We start from the raw sequence: 26,655 nt of genomic DNA on the forward strand, positions 1-26,655 counted from the left end.
ATTGCCAGATAGTTGCCAAATACGTCCCAAAGTCCTTAGTTTATGCTGAAATCACACTCAATTTATTATGTTTATTACCTCATAAAAATTATGACTTTTTATTCTCAAGACTTCTATTCCATCCATGATTGTATAAATAGACAATAAAGCTTAGAAAGACCTAAGGTCGAAAGCTACTACGCAACTAGCATCATGCGACATTCATTGTCTTCAATTGCCACAAACATACATACACATTATATATATATATATATATATATATATATATATATATATATATATATATAATATATAAATATACATATATATATATATATATATATATATATATATATACACAACGTATATGTATCAATAAAACACTTTATGTATTGCATACCATTATGTAATGTAATTTCGTAAGATATGTATTACGGAAACCATTTAGGCTACTGATTGATAGAAGGGAAAGCCCTTGTAATCTATATATCGGTGATACATTGCGTAGTTTATCTTTCGCAACATGTAAATTGTCTGGACATCTGAGTGACGAATCAAAAATCGTAAAGTGTTAATCTTCCACTGCACACGTACCTCCTCTCACGGCTACAACACGTCACTACTCGCTACAGTTCACCGACACATAACCAGGTCATATCCATGCCAACAGGTATGTGAAATAAAAGTTGAAAAAACATTATCTCGCGTGTTCATACATGAGTCTGCTGTCATTTAATGAAGACAATACTTCAAGGTATATACATACATGCAATCACATCGGGGGAAAATTGGAGCGATTACACAGTGACGGGAAGTTTCAAGAAAAGACAAGTGCAGAGTGCACGATCATCTGAAAAGTGTGGCTAATCGTATGAACGTGCAATCACACACACTATCTATGGATGTGAATATGAATATAATATGATTATATAAACAAGAGACATTATGTGCGTGAGAGACAGAGTTATCACGAAGGACGGATACATAATGAGGTTAGAGTAAATCACAAACCATTGATGGGTGGACGAAAATGTTGAGTGACACGATTTTGATGTAAGATGTATACGTGAACTAATAATGAATTAACATTAAAGCATAAAGACGAATTTGCCAAGACTAGTGCAATACGACGAATACGTTTTACATGTCTTATGGATGATTTTATCTCGGTAGAGGCAAATAGATAAAGTTACATCCAATAGTTTATAGATAGAATGATAAGCAGATAAGAGATAGAGAGAGGGGTAGATGATTGTCACTTTTTTCCCCAAATGCAAGACAGACTGACGACCAGATAGACACGGAGAAAAACTGAGAGAAAAAAAGACTTAGAAAGAGAGAAAGACGATTTCTTTTGAAAGACAATATTTTGAGTTTCATGATCCACACTTATTGACATGAAGTATACTTTATATACACGAAATGATTATTGTTCGTAGTTTTAACGAGTATAGAACGAGTTGGGCAAAAGGCAAAATGTATAGTTTGTTCTCAGGATATACCTTCTTTAGTTTTCTAATAGAGTAAAGAACGTTGGCCACATTGATATACTAGAACAGTTTTACACAATAATAACTATAGCCATTAGACTGATATATTTCTGCGATGGATGTATTTTCGGTTATCGCGACTAAAATTGTGTCTCCATTTGTTTCAAAGTGCATATTGAAGCCACTGTTGTCTTTCTTAAAAAAAAAGATCTAGAACTTTCCTGTGCAGGGGTTTAACACAAGGCTGTCGACCTGCGTGCAAAAAGTTAATTTGACTCAAACCGTGATTGCTAATATTTTGTACGATTTTAGGGTTATAGTGCAGCGTTAAAGGGGTAAACCTAATTGGACAAAGCGTCATATACTGTAGTTGATTCTATTACAGATGCCGAGCCATGCGTCTTTAATGACATGCAGAGGTTCATGTATTTTAGAACACCCATCACAACGACAATAATTATACTTCTGCTTGTCAAAAAGCATTTTTTTTTTTACTATGGTGGAAGAGGGGAAATTACATTAGCTTGACTGGTAACTTGATGAAAACTGAAGACAGGGACTTCATTTTGTTTGTTTGTTTGTTTTTGCACGTCAGCATTGCCGTAACATTGTGTCTTTATTTCTCCGAAGCAACTGATATTCCATGTCACAAGACGTTAAAAATCATTCAGAAGAAATTTTGAAGAGTAAAATACATCGGGAAGACTATGAGAAGTGATACAATGTAAATGTGTCCTTCTTCAATTTGCGAATTTGATATCAAGTAACATTAACACAATTATACATGACATCTACATTGTACGTATATTTTTTTTTAGAGTTTTCAGAGTCAGTACTAACAGAGTCATTCGTAAATGTGTTGGGGGCTCCGTATTCACTTTTATATGACATGTTTGACATATGCGATACAATTTAGACACAAATGTATCAGTTACACAGCATGACAATGAATGAGCTATAATAATAAGGCACACATCAAATGAGTTTTCAGTATATTTCTACTGACACGATGAGGCACAAATGATAAAACATTACCTATACCAGTCAATGTAATTAACAACCTGCAGATAGGGCAGCAAATAAAGAGAGAATAAAATAAAGAAAACAGCATGAGGAAATAGTGAAATAATGAACTGCACGTTCATCAATAAATGCAACAATAGAAAAAGAAATTATCAGTGACGCAAGAAATGATAGTCCGCTAATCATTCCATTCATTTCTTTCTACCTGAACGTAATAAACGACCCCTTCCCTCCCCCTCCAAAAGAGAAATGTGAGTAAATAACCCCCTCCCACCTAAAGAAACTGTGACTTTCTTATCTTATTTCATAATGTAACCGCCTTGATGCAAAATGTGTGAAGAAAGTTCAGTTTCCTAAAGAGTTTAACTATTTTCATTTTACTAACGTATTCATCACAATGATAAAGACATTATCTTTTCTTCTTCCTGTGTTCGATTCTGACTACTTGTGTGGATAAATGCTCCTAGGGAGGAGAGAAAGAGAAAAAAACAAAGGAGAGATAGAAAAAAGAAAAGGGAGAGAGCGAAAGAGGGAGATAGAGAAAAAAGGAAGGCATTTCTTGTGCATGACAGAATTAGCAGTAGGAAAATTAGTATGTGTGATGGTGTGTGTGTGGGGTTTGCTGAAATGTAACACAAGATGCTCTTTTGTAGGATGCGCTGAGCATGCGCAGTGAGAAAGGGTAATTTGAACCTTGTATGCTCTCTTTCTGTCTTTACTATCAGAAAGTGCTTACATTGTATTTACTGCTGATAAGACATCAGAAATGCTACTTCTATTTTAGAATGTGACGCAATCTTCTAACTTTCTTCTAGGCTTCTTCTGTAGCTGACTTCATTCATCAATGCTACATACAATGTGCTTTGAATGCGGAGACTGCATATTCTTTTCTTTTTGTAAGGAAGGGGAAGGAGTGCTGACCACCTTTCTTATTTCTGCTCCCTTTTTGGCCGGGGGGGGGGGGGATCAAGTGCAGAATGTGGGTTTTGGTGGGTGTGTAGTTTTAAAAAATCGTATTTAAAATGTAGTTCTGTTTATTTTCTGTAGCAAGAAGTGGGAGGGGAGTCTGCAGCCCACAAATTTTCCCCCATAAACCCAAGTTCATGCGGCTCATGTAAAGCCAATGTGGATTTATAAAACTTGCATAACAACTTTCAGATGACATCAAGTAATCTGGCGAAGGGTAATTTGTCTTCTGCTGACATTGACATGATATTTTGCCCGGGTCATGTTTTCCAATTCTGACTGATATTTAATTACATGTATATATAACTCATTGATAGGCGATGAACTGAGAAATACACGATACATTAAATTCTGTTTCACGAAGGAAGAATTCCCCAAAATAGGCAAATCTAAAACCGTCTAAAGAAGAAACCTTGTGTAATTCCAAGGGTTTTATAGATAGGCAAGTAACAGTTAAGAGGATTGAATACTAATTTATAGAGCTATAACTCGTGAACGTCGAACGAGCCATTATGGACTTCAGCTAGTCGGGTTCCCCGCTTTACCTTAACCAACTGACGGCCATCATCAGATCTTGGAGAGGCATTCCGGGAAGGTGTACCATCGCTTTGTTGCAGTTCTCCGTACCTAGGCGACGAAGAATGTCCAGCGTTGGCGACGTCGACATCTGCCGGAGATTCCTCTGGACGTTGTAGGCGTACTGAAGGCGGAACAACCCTGAGAGGCGGAAGCTCACGTGGTGTCGTTACTTGTACTTGTGCCGCAAAATGTTCGCTGGTGCTCGTCGAGCCATCATGTTCAGACGTGCGCTCCGTTTCAATTTGTTCGTGCGCGCGTAGGTTAGATTCGGTGAGAGGAGCGGCGGACGAGCACGGCTGCGCCTCCGCGGCGTGTTGTCTCTGATCAGTCTTTTGTTTCGCTTCGTCGTACAGGAACGTGCTCTCCGTAACGCTCCCGCCCCGTAACGCTGCTTTCAACGGTGGGTCGTTCAGGCGCACGTAGTGACGTAGATAGGACCGCACAGCACGTTCGCCTTGCTGTATGGTATAACATTCGAATAGGGGGAAACGTCAACTCTTACGCCCAGTCTATATTGATTAAGATAAATGTCATAACCAAAGCTTAACTGAATTAAGAATGTCAAGGGTAAACAATGGTGCTATAAATTTTCTTTACATCAGATTCGCTATCCAGTGCTGACATTTTTTAAAGGGGGGGGGGGTTGTCAGAATAAATTTTCATTTAGTATTTTCCAAATAAGGGCAAGGAGATAATCATCGCACAAAGACAATGTGATGGAATTTAATCAATAGAGTAACAATGCCATGAAGTAAAAAATAGAAAACAAGCGATATTCAAAGCATAAATGTTTAGTATTTCGCATAACATACAACGACATAGAATGTACATGAGCATTCAAGTAGAGGTTACCAAATAAGAATCTTTTACACGTCGGAATTATTGTTTTTTTATCGCAGAAAGAATCATTTTAAAAAGCACCATGAGAGCACCAAGAGACTTGTTGTTGGACACTTGAAGGGCAACATGAAGGGATCCGAAACATTTTTTTTTCTTTCAGTTGCCTTTGATTAATTCCCCTGGCAAAGATGGTAAATTTAAATCCATATGACCAAGCTAAAAGAGAGAGAGATAGTTGAAGATGTATATATATATATATATATATATATATATATATATATAATTATATATATGTATATATATATATATAGTAACACAGAAAGAGAGAAAGAGAGGAAGTTGACTTTACTTGAATTAGAAACTGTTTGTCTCCATCCTCGAGTTTAAAATCCGTCGTTCCAATGTAGACTGTGTCGATCCCAATGGTGCGTTCAATGTCATCGTCCTTCGTGGATAAAACAAAATGAAACAAAACTGATGACAACGAAATTTGAGTTAACACACTGCATACGTACAAGAAATGCATTCCAGGCATGTCTTGAATAGTGCATGTTGCTCACATGGGAACAAACGCATCCATAATCGTATGGATTACATATTATTTATCATAGTTGTCCTTGTAATTTCTGGCAAGGCGAGTAAATCTTATATGACCAGACGTACAATGACGTAATTTCATGGATTTCGACAACCGTAAAAACAAACACGAAACTTGATATTTCCTTCGTTCTGTTTTTTGCGCATATCAGTTCTCTCAGATTGTCCATTTTGGTACTGTTGCTTCAATTCCGTCCAAACGAACTACTCAAAGTTTGTCCAATCACAATTGTGTTACCAACAATCAGATTTTGGGATTACATTAACAGTACAGGATAAACAATCTTTCATCTTAACAGGGGATGAAAGCACCGGAAACTAGCAGTAGTTTAATGGTAAACTCCAACATATGTCCAAGAAAGGGAAAACAGTTATTGAGACAAGCTTACCGAGTTAAACAATCGCTTAACGTTGACCAACAGCGTGTCCGTTAGAGCTGCGAAGAAATCCGAAACCTTGTTGATGTCGCGGCGAGAGTAGCCCTGAAAGTTTGTCTGGATGGCAACTCCGTTCTGCTCTGCGAACGCCATCAGCTCATTGAAAGAAATCTGAATATTAGGGCAGGAAGACGACAGACAGAAAGAGAGGGGCAACGGTGAATGCTTTCGTTCTTCAAGGGATCGTACAGTTTTGGTTTGAGACCGAATTTCAGGTTTGTAACATTAAGTTTTTGGTGAGATAGTGAGAAACATGTTATGAAATGTGAAAGAGCATGTAATTCTACGAGGAATTTAACGTTTATTTGATGAAAATTGGTTCTAAAAATGGCTGAGATATCCAAAAAAGAGCAATGACCAACACTTTATTACGATCGCTTTGTTTTACTTTGTTTTTGGATGTTTCAATCATTCCAAACCCGATTTTCATCAAATAAACTTTGAATTCCTCTGAAAATGACATGCTCTTTACTATGTCATAAGTGTTTTCTTGGTATCTCACAAAAAGTTAAAAGCCCAATTCTCATCTCCATCAATACTGTACCATCCCTTTAAGCCTTCTCTATAAGAACGCTTTCTTTTATCATTATCATTCAAACGGCCGGCGAGTTGGCTCAGTCGGTAGAGAATCTGCCTCACGATCCTAAGGGCCCGCATTCGAACCCGAGTCTGGACTGAGCAATGTTGTGATGTTGTGTGTAATCATACCGTCCCCTCCCAGCAAGAGGCAAAACACTTTGTCCCTCGGATAGGACATAAAATGGAGGTCCCGTGTATGAGAGAGTGTACAACTCATGCACGTAAAAGATCCCGCTTCATTCATTCATCGCAAAGAGCAGGGTGTTTAACCCGGTGAAGTGGTTCCACATCACATCCAACTGGACCCCATGGAAGACCAGCTTAAAGTTGCTGAATATGGGCAATCCAGCCATCTTCTCAGATGGAAATGAAAAAACAAACGGTGTAATTCTCAACAGTAATTAGAAACTGCCGACCTAGAGTTCATTTGTAGAATTGTTAATCTTATGCACATCCATCGTGACATATCATCTTGATAACGTATTTTTCACAAATATTGTAATCAAGGTGAAACTATAAGTTCCACAGCAAAGTCTTTTTTTATTATTTTGTAAAATGCCAGCAATTAAAGAGTAAAAGAACGCACTTAAAGCAAAGAGAAAATTGACATGAATATTGTACAGTAGTGGCAGTATGAGGTAAGTAAAATTTGCGAAGGCTGGCAAAAGGAGTATTTTTCATACCTCGTCGTCCTCGTCGCAGTTCAGAAAGTCGAAGATGTCGTCGACCTCATAGTTTGCCCCGAAGAGGTCCCGCCTCTGGTCCTCGTTGAAGACATCGCCGCCCTTGGCGAAGGCGTCCTTCAGCTCCTGCCTCGTGATCGCGCCGCTCCGGTCGAGGTCGCAGTCGCGCAGGAGTTGGAGGAAGCTGGACATCGCTGCCGTGACGAGGTGGTGTTCACGAAATGCTGCATCTCTCATCTCCTTCATCTTCATCCGTTGTCTGTTCGATGAGCAACAATGATATTCATCTATCAGTTCAGAAAATCATTCATCATGAAATCTTTGTCGGCTTATTTCATTTTAAATCACGGATGACCACTGTTTTCAGCTATAAGCTGGCTTCCAACAAGGTTTTGAACTTTTTAAACAAAGCAAATGCTTACGAAATCATCTACAAGGAATGAAAATTATTCAAAATCCATACAAATTAATTGTAACATGGAAAATGTTCACAAAAAATAAAAGATAAGAATTGACAAACACACACACACGTACATACATGAGTAGTTCATTACCTTACACACACGCACACACACACACATATACGCACACACAAATGAGAAAACATTTCAAAATGTATCACAGTGCCAATAAGAGATGACGAATTAAAGAGATAGAGGAAAGTTGGACAGGGCACAGGGTAAGACAGAATAGTAACAGTGTGACCAAATATTTGAGTACGCAAAAAAGTTGACTTTTAGATATTATTCAAATAAAAACTGTAAGTAATCATGTACTTTAAGCCATATTGATTCTTAGCATTCAAAATTCTAAAAGAAAAAATATAAATAGTAATAATAGCAGTACTAGAAACTAGCATAAAATCACGGCACAAATAGCAGGATTTTCACGTTACATCAAATTTATAAAGAATGTTGATAAATGACAATCAGAAACGCGAAGTACTTTATTGTAAGCAGACACTTAGGTCTTTTCTCTATTTTGGCTTTGTAGCTGCAGGGAGAAGAAAAAATAATCCGGAAAGATTGACGCACGTAATGTCTTAACCCTAACCAGGCCGGGTTTTTGGGGTGTTCTGTGGCCAAGGGGGGGGGGGGGGGGGGGGGGTTGATTCACCCCCCGAGATCTCAGCCATCGCTCTCGCAATCGACATGAAAATTGGCGCATGTATTACCTGTGGTGTAATGTACCACATTAGAAATGTAAATTTTCATTATATTGATTAATTATGCTAATATATGCATAAAATCATACATTTTGCTCTAAATCAGCAAGTAAAGCTCCTAGAATCCTAATTTTCGGTGATAACATTCTTTGTAGCATTCCTGACAATGTCCTTACAAAAATCTGGTATCAAACTTTAGTTTCTTATGTATTTTATTGTTTTATAAGTTTCTTATGTATTTCTTAGTTTTCTCGACCGTTTGTTTTATCATTTTCTTTTTGCAATATTCATTAGAGAACCTTTTTTTAAGCGTAATTATGCCAAAATTAATTGATTTCAGGCTATTTAAGTGAAAATATTCATATCTTTATGAATAAGGTGAGAAAACTCCATTTGCATAGACTTTACACACAAAATCACGTTTTTGAGCCATTTTCGGTCTGACAGGCATGTATGAACGGTCATACAGCGTCGTAACGGTATGCGCGATTTTCGCGAAAATGGTGTCAAAAGATGCGTGCGACTTGAAAGTAAAAAGTCAGCGAACGGCGCGATCAAAAAAAAAATCGCGCGGCGGCATAGTCGCGAAAAATGTCGGGGGGGGTGTTTATTCAACCCCCAGGCTTTTGGGGTTAACAGAGCAGTATATTGGTTAATTTTATGTCATACACAAAGACATAGTAAAGAAATTAAGGAGCTATATCGTTAAGGGGGAAAGGAAGCAGGAAAAAAAAGACTCTGAGACGAAAATATGAAAAACAGTGCAAAAAATAAAAACGTAACGGCACCAATGTCCTATGAGTGATGAACGCTGCACTTACTTGGACAACTTTGTGTTCGGTCGCATGGATTTGAACACCTTGCGCTTGAGGAGTTTCGCCACCATAATGTCGGGTTCATCGCTGCTGTACTGGAAATGCAAAAATCGAGAAAATTCCGTAATTAGTTTGTAATATATATTTTGACTGTACATTGTATCGTGCTTTACTACGCCTTACTTCTCCAATGCATATCGAAAGTTCATCGCGATATGTCCGACTTTTTTCTGTTGTTACATCTTGCGAAATAGGTCAGTGGCTTGTTGGTAGGATTTCGGACACTTCCCCTAAGCTAGCTCTTTTTCTGCATGGTATAAAATCGTCACTTTAATGTTTTACATAATGTGTGATAATATCACATATTTGCCGTACATCATTATGTTAAATTGAGATTATGAAGTACAGGTATGAAAATAAAGTTTTTTTTTTTTTTTTAGACATGCGATCATTGACCAACATTACTGTATTGTTGTTGTTGTTTTTTGTGCCAGTATCAAAGATAATATGTTTGTTTGTTTTTGATCATGGTAGCTTCTTTTTTTTGTCATCAGCAATTGTTCCTAGTTTTCTTTCAAGCACTCTATTCTCTACTGCAATTGTGTAAAATCGTCCGTAGTTATTTTTTCATTGTCATTATTATCATTACTATTATTATTATTATTATTATTATCATTATTATTATTATTATCATTATTATTATTATTATTATTATTATTATTATTATCATTGTTGTTGTTGTTGTTATTATTATCTTTTTTTGTGCATAGAAGGTCCCTTATGGGTTTCAGAGCCACGGGACTCAATCTTACCAGCAGCAGACCTATGGTCTTCGGGTTGTTGGTGCCGAATCTCTCCTTCTTATCCCAGAGTCGTCCGATGTCTTCCAGGGGACAAAGCCTCCGCAACATACTGTCCTCGGGGTCCATAGACAGCCACCAGCCTTTATCAACACAAAAATAATACCGAGGTCAAACTTAGGTATCCAAGTCTACCTTTTTGGGGGTCGCAATCATTCTGTTCACTTTACTATATCAACGACTTACAAGCTTATAGTAAGTTGATATTTGAAACTCATCACAAAAAATTTGAATCAAAACAGAGCGAAATAAAATCATTTTGTTCAGGTAGTACATTTCTTTTTCACAGAATACAGCTGAATAAGACAATAATCACTACGACTGGCCTGCAATTTTTCTCTTGTTTGCTAGCAGTATATTATCAAATCAGTGGAGCCCCATTTAGCATCATACCGTACACGTATACAATACATCATACTTACCGTCAAAAGCATGGATTGGGTAATTGCAAAGGACGCCACCATCGACGTAGTAATCAATTGAGCCGGACTGCCTGCTTCTGACAGCACCGAACAGACCTACATTATGAGTGGAAGAAACAATGACATTTTCCTTCAGAAAAACGAAAGACATCCCAAAGCACTACATATGCAGGACATACACACACACATACACACACACACACACACACACACACACACACACACACACACACACACACACACACACACACACACATACATGCTTACATACTCACTTACACACATTCTAATCTAAAAATTCAGGGATTAACAATATCTTTTTGTTTAATGATAGAAGGAAAATTAAGTACTGGGTGTAGGCCTACAACTGTACGTTCATAAAACTGGACACAAAGTAATATTGTATGTGTTGCAGGTGAACAGTCAATGCTTGATCGTTGGTGCCGTTAGTGCAACGAAAACTGGATGAACGACAATAACATTTACTTCTGTAGCTCAAAATCTATGACAATAAAGAACCTTTCTTCAAGTATGAATTGTAGGACTGTAATTACTCATCGCTACTTAACTTTGTTTTACTACTATCATTATCATTGTAATATCGTAATCTTGTTCGTGGTTAATGTTATCATTATCTTTGCTTCGCATGCCACGCTTTTGTTGACACACAAAATCGTGTTTGTAGACTGAACAGTTTGATTTACGCATTACATATCATGACATTACGATGGTTTGGGTACACAGAAACAGACAAGCATTAAAGCACACATACACAAATTCATAATGTAATGCACAAAATTTAAAAAGGTTCGCCGAGAGGTCCTATTTACCTATAGGAGTAGTGACTTCCAAAATGTTTAAAGATATCACATTTGATGTATATCTGTAGGTTTGTTGTGTCACAAAACATCCTATCATAAAAAAAGTTTCGCAATAAAGTCTAAAGTTTTATGGAGATATCAGTGTTTTTCTCAAAAAACCGTTACTCTACACGGTTAAGTCTGGAAACATTCTTATTATAGGTATTGTTCACATTTTGTGTATTTAGCAACGCTTTACAGCGATTAAGCGGATTCAAAACTTTACAGTGGTTGTTTCTATCCCTGACTCACAATTTATAACTACAGTAGGCCTATATTACAGCATTAATAGTTTTTGTTTTATCTGCATATTATGGTATGTATGCCTTTAAAGCTAAAACATAGTACTTGCAAGGGCTCAAAATCCATCTCCCATCATTTGGAATTTACTTACAATATATCAAAAAGTTATATCAAGAAACTTGTCTAGCAGACGCAATTTGCCGTGATAATGAGTTATTTTGTAGTATTTTCAGAAATGATAGCAAAAGTCGGTATACCGACTTTTATTGCTGAAGCGCCCTCCCCGCTCAGTAGTGGATATGTCGAAGTCTGCTAGTACGTGATGGTCGAATTATACTTCACTCTCGCTCGCAGTGGATACCGCTATGGGACGATGTATCGATGAAATCGAATATGAAACATCACGCACACGCAGTAAACACGATCGGACAAGCTCTGAGATTGTAATACTTCCGGCGAAGCTGGTTTTGGTTGATATTACGCATTTTGTCGTTACCCACCTGGTGTTACATCATAGCGTTTTATCATACATTTTTTATGCATGTACATTTTCGAGCAAAACTCGACAAATTCTGCAGCCATACGGGAACTACGTTTTCACTTTAAATCCCTAATAGATTGTAAGGGAGATACCAGGTTCCCACAATCAATTGGTATGAGTTAGTAGTCTGAAAGTAATGACTGTCAATCGGTCTATATGATTAAAACATCTTTTAAAAAAACCACACACACACGCACAGGCACACACACTTCACTACTGCAGTAATCTTACCAGGGATCGCCAGCGACATCCGCACTGCAGTCCTTATCGGCATGTTGGGTACGGTCTTCACGTGACAATATTCGGCGCTCATCAGCGAGAGGTTCGTTACAACGATACACAGCTCTATGTTCTTCGCTTTGTACAGATCGCGGAACGTGGCGTCTGCATCGCCAAGCATCTCCTCCAGTCGGTCACCAAACCATTCGAACAGCGCCCTTGCAGGGTGCCAACCGAAGTGACGTAGAAGGTTCGGCAAGAGACTACAGGAACCACACGGTGCATCTGGCAGACAAAAAGGAATATATATATACAATATTGTCAGCCTTAAGAAAATAATTGCGCCGTGTAAAAGAACATCCTTATAGAAAGCGCGAGGGGCATATCAGTGAGTCTGAGGAAAAAAAAAAGCAAATGATTTTACCCCGAGAGCACAGCTCATCTAACGAATGCTATACCTAAGAAACGAGGGTAAGTATTTGTTCAGCCGCCAGCGGAGCGACCTAAATATCTTAATTTCTGATCACACAATACCACGGACCAGCCTGATCGTAACCAACGACTGTAGATGACCAGATCGAGTGAGTGATTTGAATAAGTAAAAAGAAATAATAGAATAACAATAATAATAACAATAATGATAGTGATAATAACCCTGTTATTACTATAAAAATAGATAATATAATAATAATGATAGTAATGATAAAAATAAAAATAAAAATAATATAATAATAATAATAATAATAATAACAATAATGATAATCCTGTTATTACTGTTATCAACATCATTATCGTTATTATTATTATCATTATTATAATCATTATTACTATTATTGTTATCATCATCATCATCGTCATCACTATTATAATGATAATAAGGATAATGGTCATCGTTATCGGGCGTAGCCTCTCTATGTTGCCATATAGCACTGCTCTACCAGAGCCCCTGCCATTATTATTACCCTAGCGTTGTCAGATACCCATTTATACACCTGGGTCGAGAGAAACCTGTTGCATGTAAAACATTTTGTCCAAGGATGTACAAGCACTTGACGGGATTCGAAATAGGAACCTCTTTTGAAAGACATGAGTGTTGTCCACTTTGGCCCTGTGCATTCCTCCCCGAAGGAGTGTATAGCGTGTACATGAGTATGAACATTGTAACTTCGCAATTACAGTAAATGCTGTCACCAAAATGCAATATACATTTTAGTCATACTGTGTCATTTCGACTTAATCTTTCCCGCCCTATCAGTATAAATTCACTGTCAATGATAATGGATACAACATAAGACACAAACATTGAATATATTGTAACTAGGCGTTACCTTAAGACAAACGACCTTTCCGGGGGGGGGGGGGGGGGGGTTTGAGATACAATTGTACGTATTTGGGAGCGTTAAATCTCGAAGCCTACATGTACAAGTACATATAGCTCACATCATATATCATGGATATAAAGAGGCATAGAGTATACATGGTCATGTGAGACACATACTTCAAGGGTAGAGCACAACTCATCGTTGTACTCTGCGAAAAATGACTTGAGTTACTACTCACCAAGAAAAACTTTTCTCAAGTTCAGACCCAGAAACTCCTCGATCTCGTAAGAGTTGTAGCCGATCGCAAGGAGAGTCGCCCACATGGCACCCGCACTGGCACCGCACAGCCGACGAATGTTCTTCCATATTCCGACCCTTTCAAACTCCTGTCGGATGAAAATAACAACTTATTCATTTTGCAAACGTTGAATTCGACCAATAGACAACGGGGAAATATGAAAATTGTTGGTAATCTTTTTGTCTATATTTTGCCATTAAACTTGCTGTTGTCCTCAATGCCATGATATCGTCTGCAAATTATATCTATCTAGTCCTTTTGAATCTCATTATAAGAAAAGACGGAAAAAAGCTCGACTGAAATTAGATCCATTTGTCTGGTCAATCGACAACAATAGCTTAAAAAAAAAAACACTTTAGATGTCATAGAGAATATTGAGGGTTGCATTAATGGACGGCCTTTTTTTTCGTTAAGTTTCCATACTAGTACAATGCAGAGATCTTCGAAACATCTCACTAAGTAAGTGCTAAAACAAGTTCTTAAAGGGGATGGCTAGTAACCAATCAGTGAGAATCAGTGGGAATGCTGAGGGATGATTGTTCCAATCCTTGTGGAATTCATTTAAGAGTACATGTACATTATATATCTACTTAATACTGTTGTGTGAAAATTATTTGCTTCAGAACGGTCTCATATTCAAGTAATGTGCAATGCCCCGTCACTGACCAGGCACGCTAACCTGGAGACATTAAACTGCACATTACTTGAATATGAGACCATTCTGAAGCAAATGATTTTCCACACAACAAAAGATATATAATGTACTTTTAAATGAATTCCACAAGGATCGGAACAATCATCCTCCAGCATTCCCACTGATTCCCACTGATCGGTTACTAGCCATCCCCTTTAAAATGGCAGTTTATGTTATTTCTATCTAAGCATGAACAAAGCAGCACGTCAATTTACGTGTTTGTACTCGGATACGATCACCAAGGGCATAATCTTGTCTCATAATTATCTCTAAGAAGTTTCCACTTTGAAATGAAATTATGAATGGATAAATAGTGTTCATTTAGGAAGAGGGACAAGAAGGTAAAGACAGAGTAGAAGAAGAAGAACAAAGCCACGAGGAGGAGGAGGAGGAGGGGGAGGAGGAGGAGAAGGAGGAGAAGGAGGAGAAGGAGGAGGAGGAGGAGGAGGAGGAAGAAGAAAATAGGGAAATATGAGGGGAAAAGTTGCAAACTTACCCTAACAGCTCCTGCATACGCGAGGCCCTTGTTACCTCCTCCTTCGAACACGACGTTCTCGAAGGGATATTCAAAATCCTCGTACTGGATGAGCTCGATGGAGCTGTTGTCCGTGTACCAGCTGGCATCGGAGACGGTCGCATTCGACCTCAGCGACTTTAGTGATGGAGAGAAATTATTCCTGACATCGAGGGAGCTGTTTTTTAGTTTCTCCTCCACCTTCGTCTTGTTGGCGAAATCGAAGCCCTCGTACAGCTGGGGGTCGAGAGTCTTCCTTCGCTTCTTCTTCCCTTTGTCATTGTTGGTCCCGCCGGGCCGCAACGCCGAGGCGCCCTGCTTCGGCACTTCGCGGTGATCCACGCCAGGCTTGCTGTCTGTGGTCGGGGTGCTTTCAACCTTGGAATGTTTCGTGCCCATTCCGTGGTGATTTCTAGCCTTGGTCTACCGCCGAATGTGAAACATCCTGCTTCTTAAAAGTCAAGCGAGTCCGTTCTCTTATAATAATATGTTAGCAAGAAGCAGATGCTACTGCTAATCCGTGTACATGAGGCAAGTCTGACGAAATGATTTCAAGGAAAACGCGCAAAGATTCAAGAACGTTGTTTACACCGTGCAGGCATGGGACTAAAAGCGTATCCAAGGCGCTGCTCTAGATTACATGCCGTCACAGTTTGTGGCCGCTTCTCTCCTTTATTGAGTATTGTCCCTTGGGGTTAACGGAAGAAGGGATTGTAAGAATAGCCGGGGGATCGATATATCCTCGACCGCCTCTTTTTCTGCAATACAATGAATATTCATGAAAAGGGCAGGACAGAGCCCATTGTACTCTCGCTAGAATCAATTCATGCGAACGGGCTGTCGTAGAGAAGGCCTTTGTGTTCTAGGTAAATGAGAAGGGACTTTCGTTCCGGTGAGATAGACCTACATACAAATGGCAGGTGGACGCCATTAAATGTAAGTTCTCATACCATCCTCGTAAGATCAAATAAGTGATGTGCAGCTTCACATCACCATGTTCACTCTTCGATATCAGAACGGTGTCTCTTACACTGTGTTATGATATTGCAGTCTTCTTTCAACCTGCTGTTGAATAAGTGTGATGATACGTTGTATATAAGAAGAGTCGAATAAAATCTAATATAATTATGAGCAAGCCTGCATTAGTATTGCAGGGCTTTTTAAAAGTATAACCGGGTGTATTTAGATAACGGCTTATAAAACAACTTTATCACACAGAAATAAATTATGTTTATCTAATATATATATTCAAAGCCGTGACGAAGACCCGTAAAAAGGTCGAAAGCTCGGTATTGATATTAAATTCAATTAAAGTGAGCGACTGCAACGTCCGCTGGTTCCTCCTTCCTATATATATATATATATATATATATATATATATATATATATATATACAAAGAGCTAAACAAACACACTGGCACATCGCATATTTATATAAGAAATCTGTAACTGCGACGATAACGGACCATAGTGTTTCTGGCTAACCTTTAATGACAAGACTTGCTCACACCGTCAATCACAAAAAAAGAACACTTTCCCAAATAGAGAGATAAAGATTAAAAAAGGGGGAGGGGGCAAACGAATAGGTAGAAAACACAGAAAACCCCCTGTGTTTGTTCTTTCCTGTCGGCGATAGATTCTAAGTGGATCTGTTAAATACAATCTAATCTGTTTGACGGTGAACAGAACGGATTTGGCTTTACACGTTCTCAACTTGGACAATGGCATGGATGTAGTTACAGCTAACGACCTTCACCTATTTTACCTCGTCTCGCAAAACTAGCTCTTTATCGAGTATTAGAGTTGTAATAGTATCCTAGAACGGTGCAATCGCTCATTTGCAAACTTCTCCAGAAGAAGGCACTGGGGAAAAGTTATTCTTGTGTAGGATATCCGTTGCCATAGCGACCCGTCTCCAAAACACCGTGCATCTTTATATCTCTTTTCAGGATCAGTAATATTACATTCTGACTCTCAGTTAATACGCCAAAGCCATGTGATTAAAAGCTGTAATAAGATGTATTTTCCTTTTTTATTCCAATTGTCAATCAGTTCATTCAATATCGCAACTTTCTTCAGGACTGTATAGAGAAAAATACCCGGTTCGATCTAATCAAATGACCTAATCCATATGAAGTATTACACACTGCTTGCTTGTTCGTGTTTTGTATTTTCAGAGTAATGTTGTCGAACACACACACACAGAAAAAAAAACTACTGGTAAGTCATATTAATTTGTTTTATTTTAATTCTAAACGGGAAAAAGGGATTTAAAAAAATGTTTTACCTAGCAACATTGAGCAACAAACACTGTTGCCCTACTGACAATGCTACCTGACTGTACATTCCACTTGTTCTGAATGGAATCGAGCCCAAGCATGCATTGTAATCGTATGGATGCAATCGATCTTTGCCATCTAACACCCCGCCTCATTTCTACTCCATTAAGCTGCTTGTAAAGATTTGGTTACTCTATACCTTTCGACACGGTAATTTTGGTGAGCACCCAAGCCAATAAATGCAACCACTGACGTTGTTTATTATCCACGTTGCAATTAAAGGTATCAACATTGCAACATTTTACTGTGTGAAGTGTATTGAAATACACCTGCAAAAAGATAGAAAACATAATATACCGACAAAAAGTATAATGTCACTGCCAAGTGATATACATGCACTTTATGTACGACGTTTGCGAGTTGAATCGAGACCAAGTTTTATCAACAATCTGAACACACTCTTTTTACCGTTTTGAATGGAGAATTCGTTACTTCAGCCGCCGTAATAACAATGTTTATGAATACCGTTTTTATGTCGGAATTGGTAGTAAACATTATAGGAATGGGCTCTTATATGGGCCTAATTGGGATTCTGACGGGATTGCAAATCACGGTTTGGTTCAAAACATAAACATGATAAATGTCCTGCTTTCCTCCCCTTAATATAATCTACAAAATGTGGATTTTGTTTTTGTTTTGGGCTAGTGAGCATGCTGATGATATAGATTATTAACAATCAAATTCCCCTCGAGCAATCGTTTTACATAATTATGTCATTAACCTCGAACGAACAACACTCTTAAATACGAACTTATTAAACATTTGGGCCCCGTTTTATCAAAAGATATCGATTATAAATTACCTTGACACACAGCCTGCATATGATAGAAATTATAATCAATTATATCTCTTCGTAAATCAGAACCCTGGTTTATCAGTTTATTGTCTACATTGAGGTAGAGTGTCATGCAAACTTAACGCTTCTATTATCATAGTCGGCATTGTTTCCTGCGATGGCCGTCGTAATCACTCTCTAAGGTGTCATTACCATTATTGCAACCACAGTTGTTTTCACCATGACAGCATATCCGCGGTGTAAATATTGTATTGTAGAAGCATTTTGCTCGACTGACTCCCTTGGCTCTCGTGCTTGCTTTTGGTGAAAATTCATTTCATTTCTACCTATTTCAACTCAACTGAAACAGATACAAATGTAGTTCTTTTGAGATTCAAAGAAAAAAAAAAAGCGATTCCCTTTGTCACATGGTTGCTAGGCAGCAGTGTGTCCGAATCCAGTGTATCCCGATCGTCGTTCGGCTAAGGTTGATTCCAATAGCTGGCGCCAAGTCGGAGCACAAATCGTGATGGCAGCGGAAAATATCTGACCCGGAAGTACTTTGGCAGAAGTCACCAATCATCCACTGGCGCTGACCCATGTCGGGAAACTGCAAAGGGAGAAGAGGGCATAATCGACTAGAGTCTATCTCATCGAGTATCTTGTTGTTATTATTAGATCAAAACATGCACGGGAATTCGCAGTAGGCTAGATTACTAATGCTAAAATTCATACAAACACTTTACTCTCTAGGGGTCCGTGTATCTTACCTATTAGACATGCATTTTTCTGTTGAATTCAACTTTGTCCTTAGACCCCATTTTCCGTGCATCAAATGTTACTACACGGGACTACCTTTTTGTAAATTTTCGCATTGTCAGTGGGGATCCTACTTCTACTGACATTCTATAAAACTTTTATTATGTTACAAGCACACAAAAAAAACCCAAAGCACGAACGTCTGATACAATGCGAGAATAATGTAAGATACTAAAATGGCGACTGCAACCATCGAAGGACCGAATGTTGCAAACGATATGGTGAACGGATTTTTAAAGGCAATAGGAACATTAAGACAATCACTACGATCCAGCAGTGCAGATTAACAAACTTATCAAACTTGTAGACCAGACTACAAATATTATGAACTTTTTTCTGCCTAATTTTCCCGGCAACGAGCAAAAATTCTCTGTAGCTCTTTTCAGATTTGCTCCGATCTGGAAACAAAAACTGCTGCCACAATGAATCTCACATAAAGGTGCAGCAATGCTATTGACCGAGAGAGTACAATGCACAAACTTTGAACATCATCAGCATGCTACTAATAGTCTACGGAAGATATTGACGTGACCTGACCTGAAACAACTGGATGATGTCAGAGTGACGATCTATTCCGAGCCATGGCGACCAGTAGATCGTCCGAGATCTGCATATTTCGGTGGTAATCGGTGAACTGAGGTAAACAGTCATCGGAATTCCGTTGGGAATGCGAGGGAGGTCCGCTTCATTTCGGTAAAGAGTTCGGAAGCGATCGAGGACGACCAGTTCCTGCTCGGCTGTGACGTTTAGTACCTTTCTCTGGTAGGTAGTGTCGGTTAGGAGATGCGGATTTTCTCGTAACCTGCGAAATGCAATATTAATGATCTGCTAGGCCAACTGCTGAAATTGTTTAAAAAAATGAATTTATTATGCGTTGGCTGATGCTCATCGCAACCAGGATTGCTTTATGATGCACTTATAACTGCATTATGATAAGGATTAAACCCTCTTGCGCTAAAATTGATTAGAAGTTTGTTGGCTAGGTCAGACTTAAAACCTTCAACCATGTGGCAATGAATGATTGTAAGTATACTTATACCGGAAAGAAGGAACAATTTTTCGCCTTTCCCTGCTGTAAAGAAGGTTGGTAGCCTCACACAAAATAATACATTATTTATACTATAGCCAAGAACAGACAGGAGTGAAAGCAAAATTTGAGACTTATTATATAAAAAGGTAATAGTTACCGTTGAGTAAAATCACTATTCAAACCAATGCTCTAGAACATCATTGTGGATATGTAGAACTAAATGAAGAACTATAACCAAATTTTCTTCTTGGCTTCTATAATGCTATACACGATTAACACAAACCTTTGTAATAATTCCTGAGTTTGATAATTGGCAATCTGAGCTCTTTGTTCAGGAGACAAAGTGGGAAGTCCGTCCTCGTCGCAGGAGAGACACCGATCGACCGCGAAGCACTGCGGACACGATCGGCAGCAGGCGATCACCATGGTGGTCAATGACGAGATCGACGAGTAGACTCCAATAAGGGTGATGAGTCTCAACGGCGATATCCAAACCATTTCATCAAAGTCTCTAACAAGGATACACGCAGTGTGTCAGCGCACCATGAACAGCTTGATGTCAGGACATGTCGATGATTTTGAGCACGCTATCCTCTGGTGATAAAAACATGTGTAGACTCGCAAAGCGATTATACATGTAGTTCCTTTCTTATTGTCAGTTCGACTTCATGATGTTGATGCAGTCATACAAGCTCAACGACAACAATCAAAATCCATGGACACATGCGCTTTGTCATTGTCGAGAGGAAATGCAGTCTTGTCTGAAATTATAAACCTGAATGTTTTATCAATATAATATATCATCGAAAAGAAACCTAGAAACGAACAATTGCTGGGCAACTGAAAAGACCTAGTGACAACCTACGCCAGAATGAACTGACATGTGTGTGTGTGTATTTTCTTCAGTATCTATAGCTCAACGCAATATCCATGTTAACATAGAAACTCGTCTGATACGCATCCTCTTCAGCAAGTGCTCCCTTAACCACCTCGATAGAACATCAGCAGTTGTGTTGGTTATGAGCCGAATAGACGGCTTACAGGAACCTCTGGGTCTAGTACTTTATGCAGATACCGACATTCATCAGCGAAAGGCGCTCAATATTATTATATACTTTCTGAGGCAACGTTTGCTTCAATTATTCGCTTACTTTTGGAGTACAACAGTTCTCCTGTTTATACTGTCAAACAGGAGTATAAGCACGTACACTGTACGAACAAGCGATTTCGAAGATGCACCACGATTTGCCAAAATATTCCTGTCGGCGGCATGCAAGAAATGTAAATTTTACTACGGCTGATTGCATTTCGATTCATTCCATTGAAACAAAAAACCCGAAAAGAAAACAGCATCAACAATAGCAACAAACCAAAAACAATTTGCTCCTTCATTCAAGTTTAGCGCGTATCGATTTTCATAGGTTGAGAACAAAGCCTGACCGCACCTGTCGGTAAAATGATTGCACAACAGGTGGTAGTGTGTGACGTCACGCCGTTCTCCGGAACCTCCGTTGTATTCATGGCATTATAGTTACACTATTATGACACACAAACACACCTTTCACACGTAAATACACGAACACACTCACAGACATGTATATCATACGGTGTATACTTCCGTTCTGTTTCACCAGTGCAAAACGGATGTGATTTAACATAGCAGTAATAAAGTAGCACATTAACAAAATCGTTCCCTTTGCTTTTAACAACCATAACAGCGATATCATAATCTATGTACCATGTTAAAGAAAAAATTTGCACTGTGCGATATCTATACTGTTGTTTTCGGGTATTCCTTAGATCCCGGTAAGTTGCCACTCTCTAAAATGATTATCATTTCTAGCATCACAAAATGACCGGACTGAAAAGTTAGCCTAGAAAGTTTGTCCAGTAAAACAACAACTTTCAGCCCTTGTTAGTATAATAATGACTTTAGTAATAGAAAGGATACGATTATCATCCCTTACATCTAGGCCTATTTCTTTTTATGACTTTATATAATACAGAATATTTTGGCCAAAATTGATTTACAAGTTGTATATTATCCATACTTGGTCTATTTCATATGCTATCTTTATGTATACATTGGGCAAGCAGAATTATATGTTATGCAATATGTACCTTTGAATTATGATGAATTTGTCAATTTGTAATATGTAATTGTAATTTTTTGTCTTGTTCACTATGTGGACTACATGTAAAAAAACCAGTGAAAAGAGAATTTCCTTTATGGACAATAAAAACAATTCATCCATCATCATCATCATCATCATCATCATAATTTCACACAAATTGTCACGAAATTTCCTCGTTTTAAGTAAGTGAAAAGTAAAAACAAAAATATGTGCGCATTAACGAATGTTATGTTCAAGCAATGATCAATTTTGATGGTCTTGTCAAGGTTGCTACGCCTCAACAAAAACTATTCGTCTTTGTTTTGTGTACAGACCAAGGGGGAGGGGGAGCTGTGTGGCGGTAATTGTTTTATAGCGGACTTTGTGGTTGTTACCCATACCATTGCTTCTTGAAAGCTTGTTTCAACTGTCAAATTCAACAACTTTTGTTTTTATTTCTTTGGTCCGATTTCATGAAACTCCCATTCTTCTGCTTATCTAACATACTGACTCTCTATCTAAATTCAGCTGTTCAGATTTGAATCATAAAGTGGACATTCCGTCATGCTCGCAGAATAATCGCGCCTGTAAGCTTCGTTGCCACCAAATCTCAGTCCTGCGTGCTTGCTGGCGCCCGCAAAACGCGCCACAAGCGATACCAACACAAATTTTGTGAGTTTTGTTGCTTTCAGCCCTTAGTGCGTATTACCTAACAACCATTCCTACTTTGCAGGTTATGCCTGTGCGAACCCATTGTTTCGAGACAAAAGCAGTGCTCTGGTTTGGTTTGGTGATGACACACATTTAAAATTAGCCTCTTTATGTTACCATGACGGTTAATCCTCATCCTAAGGCTGCGTTCACATAGAAGTATACTATTGGTGTATTCGGGCTCGTTTTTCGAGGGCACGCGAATAGCTTGAATCGAACGATAGGATTTCCTCACACCGGTTCACATAGGAGGGCACTATTCGAAAGTACCGAATTAGCTGCGAAAGGCATAGCAAAGTGGGAATCGAGCTTGTTCGATTTTCTTGCAGCGTATACCGTCTCTCGTTTATGAAAAAATGACACTTTTGGTCTGGATTTTCCCTTTAGCAAAAATAAGCATGTAGACTGACATTCTGATGCAGTTTAGAAGTTGTTCATAAGATTTGCTGGGATGTAGGAGGAAGAAATCCTCACTGCATGGGATGGTGAGTTGACGGTGCGGGTGATGGTGTACTCGGTACCCGAGTAGCGAATACCGAATACCGAATACCAAATACCGAATACCGAATACTTCTATGTGAACGCAGCCTTATGAGAGAATCGCCCCGGACTCTTCACTAACCACGACCATCAGAGCGTGAAGAGAGATATTGTAGGGTTTGCTTTTCCCACACTTTCCCTAAAGGCATAATTTACCATTTGCAGATGAAACAAAAACCCAGCATGAGTGCTTAAAGATAGTTCTGAAATGTGAGTTAGGGATAGAAACAACCACTGTGAAAATTTGAATCAGTAAAATCGATGCTAAGTATTGCTGAATATACACAATGTGAACAATAGTTATAATAAAAATGTTTCCAGGCTAAACCGTATACCGTTACGGTTTATTGAGAAAAATACTGATATCTCCTTATATCTTAGGCTTTGTTGCAAAACTTTTATATCGGAGGGTGCTTTGCGGTACAACAGACCTACACATATGCATGAAAGCGATATCTTGAACATTTTTCAAATGACTGCTCATAAAGGTATTAAACTAAATCGAGGTTGCATCGTTCTGATTGACAAGTTGCCTTTGATCGACATTTTTAAGCATCGAGTATTCAGTGTTTTTGTAGTAGCCATGATATAAAAAAATATGGGCTATGGGCTTGTATACTCAGGTTGGACTCGAACCAACGATCTCCAGATTACTAGACATGTATCGTATTCACGAGACTACGGAGCTTCCGCCAGACAGCCAGCGCTGGTTCAGCTCATCCCGTACAGCAGCCGGTACTGCGTAATTCATTTACATGTAAATCAATGGATTCTTGCGTCGAGTTGATTGCATTGCAACAGATTGAAAAAAATTACTCTTCATCGACGTATGTAGATAAAGGGCCGATATTCAATGTTTTAGTACTACCCATGGGAAAAAAAAACAATTTTGCTAAATTTATTTTCTTGTTGTTCTTGTTGTCTTGACTTTAACATACAGGCAATACCACAACAAAAACCTCCACACACACACACACACACACACAAACACACACACACACACAAACACACACACACACAGACACACCAAAAAAACAAAAACCCAAACAAACAAACAAACAAACTCACACATACACAAACACAAACACACATACACATAGTACACTGAATACGTCACAATGACAACCAGAAAACTTAGTCACAAATCACGAAGCAACACCGCTAGACGCTGTATAGTGTGATATTGATAGCCATTTTAATTTCACTTTCCTTCGCACATCCGCTTACAACCGGAAATTGTTTAGCATTTATATCATTCCTATTTCCTCTCTGAAAAGTATCCAGAAGAGATACTCCGGAAGTTTCTACAGTCGTCTTGGTTGTTTGTTTGTTTTGTGCAAGAATATTTTTGTGTTTGACATCAAAGTTTGTGTGATCTCGACACGTAACTCAACGTATAGATTTGATCGAACATTGATTTTAAGATAAATATACTGGGACTATAAATCATAATATCGCACGCAATAGGTTTCAGTTGTACATGAATGAAATGAAACAACCGGAAATAGAGAGAAAAAAAAACACAAGTTTTTACAATCCTTTATTCATCAAAATTCATGTCATTAGGATTCTGCGTTACAGATTATCATCAATAACAGAAAAAAAAGAAACAAAAAAAAAAAACAAACCGATACGAAAGAAGAGTCCCAAACTCGGTTGTTGTATTTATTATATTACACTGAGTGAAAGGTAAAAGATCTTTGTGCTCTATCCGGGTAAAATCACAATTAGTTTACTGCACTTAGACTTCTTCTGCAGTCCAAGTCCAGGCTCCGATTTACAGTTAATGCTTCTGAAATTGTAACAATCTTTCTTGAATGCGATTGCTCTTTACAGGTATCCAGCTAGGGGTAAGACGGTTACTCTAATGGACAACATTTTTTTTCAGGAGATTTCTGGTGATGTGGTAACTTAACCGTTTAAAGACTGTGAAGATAACATGACGTTAATACGCTTAAAGGCGAATTACGAGCGTGAACTTAACCGCAAACCCGTACACACAAAAGCAACGTCTAAATTACGCAACGATTCGCCCTTGTCACTCCTCATCTCACCGGAGTGATTGACACTTGAACTCGTCAATAAAATCGATCGGAACGTTATTTACAGTATTGACTTCAAACCAACAATAAAAGAGCAGTTTTGTCCGAGAAGCAGGGGGAGGGGGCAGGGGGCTGAGCTCATTGATAAACTATTAATGAGATTCTTGTTCTTTGTGTTTGTAATGGGGACAATATACCTCTGCTGGTTGCTGAGGGCGATCGTACTTGACTTTTCTTGTACAACGTAAGCATTCCATCGCAAAAGAAGGACTGACCAAGATGGCTTTACCGCGGCAACTTTATACTCATGTTGAGTGGAAGTTATGGCAAGCATTAAATACACTTAATAGTCCGCACCTGTTGACGATGTCTGCCAAAGTTAGCAGAATATACATTGTACATTTCTAAAACTAAAGCGAGATAAGATTACGATTTTTTTCCCTCAATGTATGACCCTACAGAGCAGGGTGCACAAGCCCCCTCCCTTGAGAGTTTCCGAGTAATTAGGGTACAACCGCATACGCCGCTTTTTGGGAATTACCTTTTAATTTGACAAAAGATAATGTCGAATGAAAAAGAAACGTTTATAAAGATAAAGAAGAACTGTTGTCATTCACGGCATAGTAGATATTGCCAATACCTTATTGACCTTCTATACGAAATATTATTATGTAGGGCCTACGGCTTGTTTCAACGTATTGTAAAAACCAACGCGATCCTTCGAGCAGAACGTGTCTGGCGTTTCCACTGGGGAGAGAACAGCAATGAGAATAGCTTCATACATTGTCAACCTGTTTCGAAGTTACACGTAGCAGGTTTTAGAAACGGTGTAGCCGGGATGACACGCATGGCTCTCCCATGCCAAAACATTCGAAATTATTATTGCAGGACACTTCATAGTTAACTTGTACTCACTTGGACCGAAGCAGAGCTAATTTCTTTCAAATTTTATGTGACGTGGGTGCGATTGGCACATAAATCCTCATAAAGCGTTGTGCTCACTGTACACACAATCCCCAGCACAGAAAAAAAAGTTAAAACATACTCTTTAACTTCCAGGGCACAGCAACGGCCAGCAGGGCTAGAATGTGATATGCAATAATGAAAATGAAAGGTTTGTGGACTTTAAATCCCTCGATTTCTAGTCACTTGAATAAAA

The 26,655-nt window shown here is 38.6% G+C and overlaps 1 protein-coding gene across 1 annotated transcript; it reads right to left on the minus strand.

Moving 5' to 3' along the window:
* Nucleotides 1-3,940: 3,940 nt before the first annotated feature.
* On the minus strand, nucleotides 3,941-15,525 carry LOC139739274 (uncharacterized). Its single transcript, XM_071649883.1, has 10 exons — nucleotides 15,109-15,525; nucleotides 13,859-14,006; nucleotides 12,311-12,583; nucleotides 10,436-10,531; nucleotides 9,966-10,096; nucleotides 9,160-9,248; nucleotides 7,174-7,432; nucleotides 5,864-6,022; nucleotides 5,227-5,322; nucleotides 3,941-4,495 (listed from the first exon to the last, which is right to left on the minus strand). The coding sequence occupies exons 1-10, from the start codon at nucleotides 15,523-15,525 to the stop codon at nucleotides 3,941-3,943; spliced, it is 2,223 nt and encodes a 740-aa protein (XP_071505984.1).
* Nucleotides 15,526-26,655: the final 11,130 nt, after the last annotated feature.

The sequence above is a fragment of the Diadema antillarum genome, unplaced genomic scaffold (assembly GCF_040938485.1).
Source record: "Diadema antillarum isolate AM-2024a unplaced genomic scaffold, OU_Dant_1.0 seq00000792_RagTag, whole genome shotgun sequence".
Lineage (NCBI taxonomy): Eukaryota > Metazoa > Echinodermata > Echinoidea > Diadematoida > Diadematidae > Diadema > Diadema antillarum.